The sequence below is a fragment of the Tachysurus vachellii genome, chromosome 17, assembly GCF_030014155.1.
Source record: "Tachysurus vachellii isolate PV-2020 chromosome 17, HZAU_Pvac_v1, whole genome shotgun sequence".
Classification (NCBI taxonomy): Eukaryota; Metazoa; Chordata; class Actinopteri; order Siluriformes; family Bagridae; genus Tachysurus; species Tachysurus vachellii.
The window spans coordinates 15990504-16005093 of record NC_083476.1 but is presented as its reverse complement, the minus strand read 5'-3'; the positions used below and the strand labels follow the sequence as shown (position 1 = coordinate 16005093).

Here is a 14590-nt window from a genome sequence, read left to right as displayed (position 1 = left end):
TATTAACCGGATTATTAGTTAGTCAGTTGAATGACTGTATGATTGGTTGACTGGAATGGTGTTTGCTTAATTTTTATTTAAACAAGCTATTGGCTCATTATTAAGTGTAAAGAACACACTGACATACTGTATATATAATGGACTTTTTAATTTGCTTTATATTTGGACTGAAAACTTTAAAAATGTAAAATATTAATAGAACATTATGGAATTTCTCCTGTCCTCTCAACAAAAGGTTGATCACATATGATCTGATATTACCTTTTCTCAACAAGCTTACTTGATTTTCCCTCATTAAAACACTCAATTTGATGACCAGAACTATTAGAGACTGTGTGTGTGTGTGTGTGTGTGTGTGTGTGTGTGTGTGTGTGTGTGTGTAAAAAAGCATAAGACAAGTCCAAGAGATTGTATTCAAGATGTGCTCTATTTTACAACACAACAAAAAAGATTATGACACAACAAAAAGATTGATAATTAATTACTGGAAAGGTTTTAAAAACTTTAAATAAAAAATTTGGCTTTATGTCCCTAATACATAGTTGCCTGATAAATTAAAAGCTTTTGATTTCATTTCATTTACATGTTATGCAGTTGTGTACAGGCACACAAAGAACCTGTAGTCTTTTTCAACTGAGCCACACCTGAACTGGATTGTCAAGGTAATCATCTTCCTTTGGAAAGCTTTGTGACTTGAATTTCTTTAACAACCAACAACAAATAAAGTGTTGACAACTACAACGCATTATGCAAATTAATTCAAATACATGATTAAAAACTAAAGAAAGTAAAAACAAAGGTCCGTCTGAAACATACGAATTTTCATTTTAATCTTTAGTTTTGTATTGATACCTGATAAAAAATTAAAGATATATGCTGTACAAAATATTTATTTACAAAACCATGGATTCTTTAAAATGTGAAGAATAAAGAAAAACTGAATTGAAAACTGATTCTAAATTTTATACTTGATCACAAAAAACATCGAATTAAGAAAAACTTTGGCTGAACATGGTGCAGTAGTGTCTAATGTTGTGTAAAGCAAAAACAATACAACAACAACAACAAAACCACTCTCACAATTGTCCATCAAGTCCTTTTGACAACTGCTCAGTACATGTGCAGGTAAGATAAGCAGTGTTTGACCTTCTTAAACGTAGTCCTTGTTGGAGGGTGCAGAGGCCTGGGAGCGAGAAGGAGCGCTGTATTTTGCTGTGTATGGGGTTTTCTCATTACGTGGGCAGCTGGTGCACAACAGACCTCCTCCGATGATCAGCAGAGCAGCAGCTCCCCAACCGATGAACAGCGATGCACCTAATTCTCTCTTCTGCGCTTGGTTTACCAGAGGGTTGTAGAAGTCCCTGATGACGGTTTGGGCAGTCCAGCACACAGGGATCAGACACAATACCCCAGAAATAATGAAGATAACACCTGCTGCCACAGCAACCTTTGCTTTGGACTGCTCATCCTCTATGCAGTTGGTGCACTTTCCTCCAGCCATGGCCAGCAGGATGCCCATGATGCCCACCACTATGGAGATGACTGTGAGAGCACGGGCGGCTTGGAGATCCGAGCTCAGCGCCAGCATAGAGTCGTACACCTTGCACTGCATTTGCCCTGTGCTCTGAACCACACAGTTCATCCATATGCCTTCCCATTGGATCTGCGATGTGACAATGTTGTTGCCAATGAAAGCCGTGACCCTCCACATAGGGAGAGCACAGACGATGATAACACCAATCCAGCCGATGACACCCAGGGCAGCGCCCAGCATCTGCATCCCTGCCGATACCATTTTGTTCTCCTTCTCTTCTCTTCTCTTCCTTTTACGCTGTTTTGACAGAGCTCTGTGGTTTCTGGGCAAGTTTCTGACAAACACAGTAAGAGCAGATACTATAAAAGTGTCTGATAGGGGGTGGGGTTTGTGACACAGGCACCACCTCACAACCTGCTCGGCTGGTTTGGCTCATTTGTCTTGATCATGTGTAGGAAGAGACGGCCCACTGTGACATTCTGACTCACCCGCTAGCATTTTACCTGCTTTCAACAAATTACCAACATGTAGCCTTGAATAGTCACATCTTCACTGATGATCTCACTCTTTTTTTTTACATCAGAAACTGAGTGCATGACTCATAAAAATTTTGGTGTTGTTAGCATGAGATATCTCCATTTTTTTAAATTAAAAAAAAATAAAAAATCAAATAAAAACAAAAAAACAAAAAATGGAGATATCTTATTCCCAAACAAAATAGATCATGGTAGTAGATTTTACCTTTTTATCAGTTCTTTTAAATAGAAAAGCAGTTTAAACAAATTAACTGAAGAACCGAGTTTCTATGTACTAAATTTCTTGCTTTATTCCATCAGACACTGGTTACAAATTAATAAAAGCCACATGTGAATCTAGAGAAACCCTTTAAACTTTACAACCTCGCCCACAATGTCTGCCTTTATTTGGGAAAAAACCTAGCTAAAAGCCTTTAGGCCTTAAATGCATTGTGAATACAAAGGTGTGTCTGTTATTGTACATATGGGTATGCTTTCAGCTCATAAAAAAGTGTGCAGAGAAGCTAAACCTCTAAAAACCCCAAGTAAGATGTATTAACCTGAGATACATTAACCTATTATATATATACATGTAATTATTTTCCAGATAATATAACTTTTTAAATTAAATTCTATATTCTAAGTTCCAAATTCAATGGATGATATATCTTTGGGTATTTGACAATCACATTATTAAGAGACAAAAGGTTTTTCCATATTACTGGTGTGCATGTGATAATGTTGATTGCATAAACTATATACTTATATTGTTATATGCTATATAGTGTGTTATTCTAAAAATCACACATTCAACATTTAGATTTAAACTAACACTGATGTAAATTCCTTCAGATCAGTCATAAGTGCCTGGGATCACTTTTCTCGTTCTCATCACGTTCTGAATAATGCCTTATAAAGGCAGTGAGGAAATCATGGGATTTTTAAAAAGATGTTCAACAACTACCATCGGAAAAGCTTCTGAATTGTGAAAAGAAAAAGATGCAAACATTCCATGTGACTGAGTGTACTTTTTGTCCCTGCATTACTTAAAATGGGGGAGGGACAGATGCAACAATCCTGTGGAAACCCAATCTGGCTCAACCAGTTTTTAAAAGTGCCTTCAAGTGAACGTTGACATGATGTGCCTAAGCATGACTAAATACCAAGTCCTGAGCTTTGACTAAACAGGCACCTGCTTTGTCCCACAGTTTCCAAATAACCTCTGAATCGTTGTTGGTGTGGTCTTTTTACTCTGCTGTTGTTTATGGCTGAAAAACTGTAGACAGGATAGTATGTTAAACAGTGTATTTTTTTTTTTTTCATTTTACAGAGTGATTCCACTGATTAAACCTATGCACTATTTATTAGTAGTGTTTATTATATAAAAACCACTAACTGTTTCAGTAAGGAACAGCACACTACTAGCATTTAATCTTATATCTATACTTGAGAGAATGATGTTATTGCATGGAAAAAAGTTGTTTATAGGAAGATCTGCAGAAGCAATCAGTTTTTATACATTGGTTAAGATACGGTTGAGCTTAGGTAAAAAATGGTCCAATCACAAGAATTTCAGGCCAATTGTGACCCATCCAGAGACATAACTAGCTATGTGGGAACTGACAGATTGTTAGTTTTGAAATGTTTTTATTTATTCCTTTCAGGTAGCTTATGTCCAGTTTTCAAATTCATGCAGTGAGGTCACCTGAGCAGTTTAGCCCACCAGCTCCTTAATTGAATATAAACAATAACCTAATGTCAGTCCAATTCCAGGTTGCAAGAGTAACTCAATAAAAACTCTTTAAAATTGAGAAAAAAATAAACAGAAAAGCATCACAGAGCACACAACATTCTGAAACCTTATAAGGATGAACTACAACAGCAAAAGACAACATTGATGTTTTCAGCCAAATATGGTAATTTGAGGCAACAGTGGGCACAGTTTCACTAAAACTAGACAATATTAGATTGGAAAAAACTGGTGATATTTTGCTTAGTTTAGGTGAGCCATTGGCCATCCTAGTTATAGCTCTGGTCCCTACTATAAGCTGACACACTTAAGCAATGTAAAGCAAAAATATCCCTCAATAAACATGTCAGATTTTAATTTTTTGGCCAAAGTGTCTTAGTTCTATACCCTAGTCCATTTAATGGCTAAGATATATTTTTTACTATGCTGGGGAAAGTTGAAGTTATTTGTGGCAAATAGACCAGTTTGTTGTTGTCACAACAGATGATAGTAGTCGATAGTGAAATAATCATTTATTTAGATAAAGGTCCTCTGATCTCCTTTGTAATCAGTCTTTAGTGTTGATAATTAGTTGTTTTGTCATAGTGTGCTTGAGAAAACACTGATTGTGTTTAAACTTAGTAAGGGGGCTTTTAAGGGAAAGCATCTAATGTAGGTACTTGTACGGTTGTATTTGTAATCAAAAAGCCCTCGTTAAAAGGCATTATTGCTAATAGGAATAATGTCTTTAATAAAAAATTGTAGCTGTAATTTGAACATTTTACTACTGACTACATCAATAATATTGTGTTTTCTTATGGGTATTTATATATGGTGACTTTTGATAAATAGATTTTGCCCCAAATCAAATCCATCATATCAATCATATCATAACTAGTGTCACATCCCAAGTGTATTTTTGCTTTGCTCTTAACGTTCCTGGGATAGGTTCAAGATCCACCACACCCCTGAACAGGTTAAACAGGACACTAAAAAAGACTGAAAGTATGATTAACTATTGTTTCTTTCACTTCTTTTTATCCATACACACAAGAGATGATCTGAAAGAAAGAACGATCTCTTTCATGTAATGTTACTGCAGTACTGTCGTTGTCAAAGTGGGGTCCATGAAGCATATGTAGATCGCCTGCAATTTTTAAAATGCTGTTATTGTGGAGAAAATCTACTATTATTTATGTTATTATATTTATCATTTATTTCCTAACTTTATTAGTATGTTTGTCTGATCACTAGAATCAATCCAAACCTCAAAAACACAAAAGCAATAAAACAAAGAAAGTTCTAGAATAAAAATCTATATGGCAAGTCACAGCAAAAATGTCCAACATGTTTAAACAAAATACTGACATAAAACATTTGTACACAAATCCCTATTAACAGAATCTACAGTGGCCAGCAAAATTCAATTAGATATCACACTGCTGTAGGGGGCACGGTGGCACGTTCGCCTCACACCTCCAGGGTCGGGGTTCGATTCCCGCCTCCACCTTGTGTGTGTGGAGTTTGCATGTTCTCCCTGTGCCTCGGGGGTTTCCTCCGGGTACTCCGGTTTCCTCCCCCGGTCCAAAGACATGCATGGTAGGTTGATTGGCATCTCTGGAAAATTGTCCCTAGTGTGTGATTGCGTGAGTGAATGAGTGTGTGTGTGCCCTGCGATGGGTTGGCACTCCGTCCACGGTGAATCCTGCCTTGATGCCCGATGACGCCTGAGATAGGCACAGGCTCCCCGTGACCCGAGGTAGTTCGGATAAGCGGTAGAAGATGAATGAATGAATGAATGGTTTATCCAAAGCTACTATAACCAGCTCTCTAAATGATAAAAATACTGTATATCAACATGTGTTGTGCCAGTTTCTTGGAAGCATGCTATGTAGACATACGTAGCTAGTGTGGCATGAAATGGTACTGGGGAGTGACTGTAAACAACAAACTTTTCCAGGTCATTGTACTAGTACAAAATGAAAGAAAAAACAAACAAACAAACAAACAAAAAAAAAAACCTTTATGAAATAATGCACGCTTTGTAAATGTCATAAAAATGTCATAAAAGCACTGTTTTATAGTCATTTACATAAATGACAACAGTGATCCAGCATTAAGAAAAGTATTAAGAATCATGTGTAACATTTTAATCTTACATTAATCTTAGTATTACATCATGTTTTGCTCCCATTTTTATTGATAGATTAGAAACACTAATGTAAACTAGATTGAAATGAATTTAGCACTAAAAGAATAAGCATTTTTTTAAATGCACAAAAATCACATTTACTCCTCATAATTTTTTTTGTAGCAGGAATGATTTAATGTGGACATAATCGTTGTACGTTTTGAGTAGCTATCCTGAATAGTGGAACGCTATTACAAATGCGAAAACATACAATCTAACTGGGCCACCTGTGCATATCACATGCGCATGCGCACTATAGATTCGGCAGGAACAAGCATCACATGCGCACTACGAAACGAGTTCAACGGACATCAAAAGCGAGTTTATAAAACAACCAATCAACGATCAGCACTTTCAAACAGACCTATCACAGATCTTCACTGACCAACGACCAATCTACGCTTAGAATATTTTGTAAACGGTTGAATATAAAAGAAAATGTCTACATAACACTAAAAAAGCTCTGAAAGTATCTGAAAGTATAATTTAAACCAAATAAATAGGCTAAAATGTCCAGATGTTGTTTTTTTAATTTTTTCTTACATTTCATTTTATTTTTGATAATTGTTAACATATTGTTTTAAAATAATCTTTTCACCTAATCATGTAATATGTCACAAAGCATAAATGACTATGAAGAAGACATCATCAAAAATTTCGCGCATGCCACGGCTGCTTTGAACTGACAGAACGTGACGTCAAACCTCTGAAGATTGTTGAATACCTCACGAGCGACTCACTTTACAGTCGCTCTTCGAGTCTTCACCTTTATAGATTTATTGAACGTCAGGAACCGACTGCAAAAATCCACAAGCTCAGTCACCACGACCATAAATCACTCTATATTTATAAGTATTGAATAGTAAATATGCAGGGTGTTTTATCTTAAATAAACACTACAGCATGAGAAATATATAAAAAATCTGTATCACAAGTGTGATCTGTAGCTCATCTCACTTTCTCACCGACCTTCAGGTTTCTTTTTATGTCAGTTGTTTTATGCAAACGACGCACTGAGCATTTTTGCATGACATTTAAATGTCTGAACTGAATTTCACCGACACATTGATGTGCACATAAAAGTTTTATTATTTTCAAAATACCTGAATTCCTGGGATCCGTTCCAAACTACATACTACGGTACTAAACAGTGGAATATATCTTTACACCATTGATGTCATTGTTATTATGGCTCGGGCTGCTACTTATATGGTTTGGGATACAGCCTACTAGTTCTAGTTGAATGTGTGCGCGTGCGCAGCAGTGAGATTAAACCGCACAACCTTCACAACAATCACCATCTGACTCACTGAAAAGATGATCTACTACTGTATGCTGGCTCTCAGGAATCTCCGGTCGTGTCACGGTTGAAGAATGAGTGGTGTTTGTACAGCAATGAGCCACTCCCTAATATCCTGAAACAGGTGCAATGGGATGTGTGTGTGTTTGTGTCTCTGTGAGAGTGTGTCTCTGTGTGTCTGTGTGTGTGTGTGTATACCCAATATGTGTATACCAAATATATGAATATATTTGGAATTTGGAAAAACGAAACGCCATGTTCAGAGAGTCACTGGATCTGATGAAATACAGATTCTACAGATGCACATAAGATGCACATTAGTAAAAGTGATTAAACAGACCTTTTTTTTTTAGATCAATCATCGGAAACAGTAAATGAGTAAATATTTAAACAAGTTGGCTTTGTAAAAATCATCCAGCACTGCCTTCTCTGGCCGTTTTTGAGTGCACAAACACCTGATTTTCAACTGTTTCGCAGACTACTTATTTACATGGTTAGGTGCGACAACACCCTGGTTAGTTCATGCGCATGCGCGGAGGTGACATTCGAGCAGAAAATTTGAGCAAACAGAAACTCGCTAGACTACTTTATCACGTAGGTCACGGAACAGAAACCACACACACACACACAAACACACACACACACACACACACACAGCCATTGATCAGATATGAACAGACAGCATGTAGTTTCAGTCTCTCCTGACTGAGTAGGTTAAAAAAACATCCTCACTTACTGTATGTCAGGCATTTAAAGATACATAAGAGCTGTGTGATAAGTTATCTTTACATTACAAACTGAAGAGCAGTGTGTGAAATATATGGACAAGTTAATTTTATAGTTTTAATTGCAGTATGTAGGTAGGTGATTTACAAGAAGTATATATACTGTAGGGCATGCTGGTTTTGTGGTTGGAACATTTGCATCACACCTCCATGGTCTGTTTAAACCTCAACCCTGTGCGCAGAGTGGGTTTCGTTTAGTTACTAAAGTCTGTAGTGTGTAAATCGTCCGTGACTGTGCTCTCTGTGTTGCTGGCATCCCTTCCAGGGTGCCAACAACACAGAAAATCGATGGTGCAGGGAGGGATATTTAGCAGCATCTGTCACTAAAATGATTTGACAGGTGACTAGATGTGATTTGAATTAAGAGATGGGTAAATAGCATAAGAAATCTTAGAAAAGAAGAAATATCTTTTATTTAAAATAAATCTACGACTTATTGTGCTTTTAAATGGCAATATTCTAATTCTGCTAATGAGTACACAATATTTCTGGCAACAGTTTTGAAAGCAATAAGGATACATCATGGTAAATTTCTCAGTTTGCTATTGTGTTGGACCTGGTTTCAGTTCCTCCTTGACTGGTACATAATCAGTTTTTAATCTGACATAATGTGCAATGCAAATATCTAATGGTTTGCATTCTGCCAGACTCAAGATAAAGCTAATTTGAAAGGTTAAATGTTATCAGAATTTGTAAATGTTTAGTTTGTCCTTACATGAATATGGTGCAAATAGTACAACATGTAAGCAAATATGAGAGATAAAAATTAAAAAAATAAATTCATTTCTTTTCCATATAAAGGTATTTCTTTCCAGGGCCAACATGACTGAAACTATATATATTTTATGCTTTTATGTGCTTCTGTGAGCTCACATATTAGGATATTTTAGGGAATTATTGGCCATTTATTCTGCTTAAATTAGATTAATATCAATAATTTAATATTTTAAAATCAATCATGGTTATACATTTATTGTGCTCTAGCACTTTGCAGGACAAACCATAAATAAATAAAGAAATATAGATTATTTCTAATCTATCATCTGTATTGTCTTGTTCAGTCTGTTTTGTCTTGTCTTGTATAGTCTAAGCTAAATGTATAGTATAGTGTTATTTATGTCTGTACTTTTGAGAGTCACAAACAGCTGGAACCAAATTCTTTGTGTGTGTCAACACACTTGGCCAATAAACCTGATTCTGAAACAAACAAACAAACAAACAAACAAACAAACAAACAAATAAATAAAAATACCCCCACTCAACTCACACTCACTGAGCATTTACAGTATTTAGGAAAACCTACCTTACTCATTCAAGCAATCATCCGATCACCCAATCGAGTGGCAGCAATGCAATATATAAACTCATGCAGATATGGTATGGTCAGCAGCTTTGGGTAATGTGAATGGGGAGAAAATATGGCTTGACAGTTGTGTCTGACAGGCTAATTTGAGGTATTTCTACAAATGTGGATGGACTGTACACAGTGCCCAAATTAGTTCAAGCTGACAGAAAGTCTGCAGTAACTCAGATAACCACTCTGTACAATTGCAGTGAGCAGAAAAGCGCTTCAGAATTGACAACACATTGAATCTTGAGGCAGAACAGCAGATGACCATGTATGAAAAAATAACATTAAATGCTTAAATGAATATTCTGAATAAATTTAAATGAATGCGAAATGATTGAAAGTGTATTGAAGGTGTTGTTTTAATATCTTTAATGTTTAACTGAATTTTGCAACAGAAGTGTTTTGGAGAAGCCAATCTTTATAGAGATGATTCATTCCCCTCCTAGTTTTTATGGTCTGGTTTAAAATTGCTTTATATTCTGTACTTGTAGACTAGATTTATGTCATTCTAATGATACCTCTGACAGTATGGCACTGACCCTAAATCTGTAATATTAACAGATTCACAGCCTGTTTCTTTTGTTCAGTCCTAATAATAATACTTGCATAAAGCTCAATAGTCAGGCAGGAAAGCAGAGAGAAATTTCCCAGAAGTCTTTTTTTATATGCCATCCAACACCGATGAGACTAGCTAACCATTAACCATCAGGTAATAAGCCAAACCTAAGCTGGTCGTTATCCTGCAGTTAATTTCAATAAACATTGTTGAAACTGTGCTATTGGCCATGGGATAATTTAAAGATCAGAACTGAAGAAGGTCAACCAATGCCAGAATGGTAGCTTATCATCTCTTATTTAGTTCAGGTTTTTTTTTTCCTCTAAGCATTATAAAGATTACAAGGGCAGGTCCATGCAGCCATATCACAAACCTCTCTTTCTGAACACAATATAACATAGTGAATCAGGACATGCTCCTAACTTCTGTTAGTTGTGTTGATACTCTAGGATTACTGACTTAATTTACTGAAAGGAGTTAAGAAAGAGTGATTAGTTGTAAGTTTACCAGAGAAACAAGGACACTATGGCTGCATTAGGGCTTGAGATTCTGGGAATATCTCTGTCTGTTCTCGGCTGGATCCTCAGCATTGTATGCTGCGCCCTTCCTATGTGGAGGGTCTCCGCATTCATTGGAAACAACATCATCACAGCTCAGGTTTACTGGGAGGGCATTTGGATGAGCTGTGTCTTTCAGAGTACCGGACAGATGCAGTGTAAAGTCTACGACTCCATTCTGGCTCTCCCTCAGGACCTGCAGGCTGCTCGAGCTCTGACCATAGTGGCCATTGTTCTGGGCATCCTGGCTCTTCTGGTGTCCATTGTGGGAGCTAAGTGCACCAACTGCATCGAGGATGAGGCTGCCAAAGCCCGTGTGATGATTATTTCTGGTGTCACCTTCATAACTGCAGCCTTCACACAACTCATCCCCGTGTCTTGGTCAGCAAATACCATTGTTCGGGAATTCTACAGTCCAATTGTGCTCCCAGCTCTTATAGCAGGAAAGACTATGTCTGAAGGTATCTCAGCAGCTTTAGAGAGCATTAGAGGCATATGAGCACAGATGCCTCAAGCTGGACATGCTTTAACTGGAGTGTGTTAATACATTACACATCCCAATACATGGACATCTACAGGACAGGATGAAATGAATATTTATTTTTGTTTTGTTTTTTTCTTTTTGTTTAATATGCATTATTAAAATGTAATTCTTAATAAACATTATACAATATATCTCAGTATCAATTTAGACACAGGGAAAGTTTACAAAAAATAGGCCCTTGGACTATTGATATTGTGTTCGGCTGTAAAAATAGTTTCCAGAGTTATCGATTTTAGGCGTTTATTATTTAGTAAACATAATTGACTGTTTTTGACATTGTGATCACATGATAATCAATATCTAAGTTTGAATGTACTACCAAGCAAAGAAGATTAAGTTTGTGAATGATTAAAATCTGTACATAAGTAAATACACCTTTCAATATTTTAACTCCATTTCATGTACCATTTTTAATTATGCCAGGCATTTAAATATATAAAAAGCTCATATTAACAATTACTGTTTAACATATTTTGTATATTTATTATTTAATATAGTATTTTGCAGTAATATGTCATATTGAGAGTTAAATAATCTAAAATATTCTCTATACCTAACATTTTGTCAGAGATAAAATCATAATCTATCATCATAACAAATCTGTCTGTTTTTTCTTCCTATTCACATTTTGCTGTGTATGGGGTTTTCTCATTACGTGGGCAGCTGTTGCACATCAGACCTCCTCCGATGATCAGCAGAGCAGCAGCTCCCCAACCGATGAACAGCGATGCACCTAATTCTCTCTTCTGCGCTTGGTTTACCAGAGGGCTGTAGAAGTCCCTGTTGACGGTTTGGGCAGTCCAGCACACAGGGATCAGACACAATACCCCAGAAATAATGAAGATAACACCTGCTGCCACAGCAACCTTTGCTTTGGACTGCTCATCCTCTATGCAGTTGGTGCACTTTCCTCCAGCCATGGCCAGCAGGATGCCCATGATGCCCACCACTATGGAGATGACTGTGAGAGTACGGGCGGCTTGGAGATCCGAGCTCAGCGCCAGCATAGAGTCGTACACCTTGCACTGCATTTGCCCTGTGCTCTGAACCACACAGTTCATCCATATGCCTTCCCATTGGATCTGCGATGTGACAATGTTGTTGCCAATGAAAGCCGTGACCCTCCACATAGGGAGAGCACAGACGATGATAACACCAATCCAGCCGATGACACCCAGGGCAGCGCCCAGCATCTGCATCCCTGCCGATACCATTTTGTTCTCCTTCTCTTCTCTTCCTTTTACGCTGTTTTGACAGAGCTCTGTGGTTTCTGGGCAAGTTTCTGACAAACACAGTAAGAGCAGATACTATAAAAGTGTCTGATAGGGGGTGGGGTTTGTGACACAGGCACCACCTCACAACCTTAATTTGGGAAAAAACCTAGCTAAAAGCCTTTAGGCCTTAAATGCATTGTGAATACAAAGGTGTGTCTGTTATTGTACATATGGGTATGCTTTCAGCTCATAAAAAAGTGTGCAGAGAAGCTAAACCTCTAAAAACCCCAAGTAAGATGTATTAACCTGAGATACATTAACCTATTATATATATACATGTAATGATTTTCCAGATAATATAACTTTTTAAATTAAATTCTATATTCTAAGTTCCAAATTCAATGGATGATATATCTTTGGGTATTTGACAATCACATTATTAAGAGACAAAAGGTTTTTCCATGTGATAATGTTGATTGCATAAAATATATACTTATATTGTTATATGCTATATAGTGTGTTATTCTAAAAATCACACATTCAACATTTAGATTTAAACTAACACCGATGTAAATTCCTTCAGATCAGTCATAAGTGCCTGGGATCACTTTTCTCGTTCTCATCACATTCTGAATAATGCCTTATAAAGGCAGTGAGGAAATCATGGGATTTTTAAAAAGATGTTCAACAACTACCATCGGAAAAGCTTCTGAATTGTGAAAAGAAAAAGATGCAAACATTCCATGTGACTGAGTGTACTTTTTGTCCCTGCATTACTTAAAATGGGGGAGGGACAGATGCAACAATCCTGTGGAAACCCAATCTGGCTCAACCAGTTTTTAAAAGTGCCTTCAAGTGAACGTTGACATGATGTGCCTAAGCATGACTAAATACCAAGTCCTGAGCTTTGACTAAACAGGCACCTGCTTTGTCCCACAGTTTCCAAATAACCTCTGAATCGTTGTTGGTGTGGTCTTTTTACTCTGCTGTTGTTTATGGCTGAAAAACTGTAGACAGGATAGTATGTTAAACAGTGTATTTTTTTTTTTTCATTTTACAGAGTGATTCCACTGATTAAACCTATGCACTATTTATTAGTAGTGTTTATTATATAAAAACCACTAACTGTTTCAGTAAGGAACAGCACACTACTAGCATTTAATCTTATATCTATACTTGAGAGAATGATGTTATTGCATGGAAAAAAGTTGTTTATAGGAAGATCTGCAGAAGCAATCAGTTTTTATACATTGGTTAAGATACGGTTGAGCTTAGGTAAAAAATGGTCCAATCACAAGAATTTCAGGCCAATTGTGACCCATCCAGAGACATAACTAGCTATGTGGGAACTGACAGATTGTTAGTTTTGAAATGTTTTTATTTATTCCTTTCAGGTAGCTTATGTCCAGTTTTCAAATTCATGCAGTGAGGTTACCTGAGCAGTTTAGCCCACCAGCTCCTTAATTGAATATAAACAATAACCTAATGTCAGTCCAATTCCAGGTTGCAAGAGTAACTCAATAAAAACTCTTTAAAATTGAGAAAAAAATAAACAGAAAAGCATCACAGAGCACACAACATTCTGAAACTTTATAAGGATGAACTACAACAGCAAAAGACAACATTGATGTTTTCAGCCAATTATGGTAATTTGAGGCAACAGTGGGCACAGTTTCACTAAAACTAGACAGTATTAGATTGGAAAAAACTGGTGATATTTTGCTTAGTTTAGGTGAGCCATTGGCCATCCTAGTTATAGCTCTGGTCCCTACTATAAGCTGACACACTTAAGCAATGTAAAGCAAAAATATCCCTCAATAAACATGTCAGATTTTAATTTTTTGGCCAAAGTGTCTTAGTTCTATACCCTAGTCCATTTAATGGCTAAGATATATTTTTTACTATGCTTGGGAAAGTTGAAGTTATTTGTGGCAAATAGACCAGTTTGTTGTTGTCACAACAGATGATAGTAGTCGATAGTGAAAGAATCATTTATTTAGATAAAGGTCCTCTGATCTCCTTTGTAATCAGTCTTTAGTGTTGATAATTAGTTGTTTTGTCATAGTGTGCTTGAGAAAACACTGATTGTGTTTAAACTTAGTAAGGGGGCTTTTAAGGGAAAGCATCTAATGTAGGTACTTGTACGGTTGTATTTGTAATCAAAAAGCCCTCGTTAAAAGGCATTATTGCTAATAGGAATAATGTCTTTAATAAAAAATTGTAGCTGTAATTTGAACATTTTACTACTGACTACATCAATAATATTGTGTTTTCTTATGTGTATTTATATATGGTGACTTTTGATAAATAGATT

At 36.5% G+C, this 14590-nt stretch overlaps 2 protein-coding genes across 2 annotated transcripts; one reads left to right on the top strand and one right to left on the bottom strand.

Annotated features, from left to right (window-relative positions):
* Nucleotides 1–408: 408 nt before the first annotated feature.
* Nucleotides 409–12350, bottom strand: LOC132859743 (claudin-like protein ZF-A89). Its single transcript, XM_060890637.1, has 2 exons — nt 11778–12350; nt 409–1782 (listed from the first exon to the last, which is right to left on the bottom strand). The coding sequence occupies exons 1-2, from the start codon at nt 12274–12276 to the stop codon at nt 1151–1153; spliced, it is 1131 nt and encodes a 376-aa protein (XP_060746620.1). The 5' UTR covers nt 12277–12350; the 3' UTR covers nt 409–1150.
* Nucleotides 10288–11432, top strand: LOC132859742 (claudin-3-like). The gene has a single exon (XM_060890636.1). The coding sequence runs from the start codon at nt 10487–10489 to the stop codon at nt 11015–11017; it is 531 nt and encodes a 176-aa protein (XP_060746619.1). The 5' UTR covers nt 10288–10486; the 3' UTR covers nt 11018–11432.
* Nucleotides 12351–14590: the final 2240 nt, after the last annotated feature.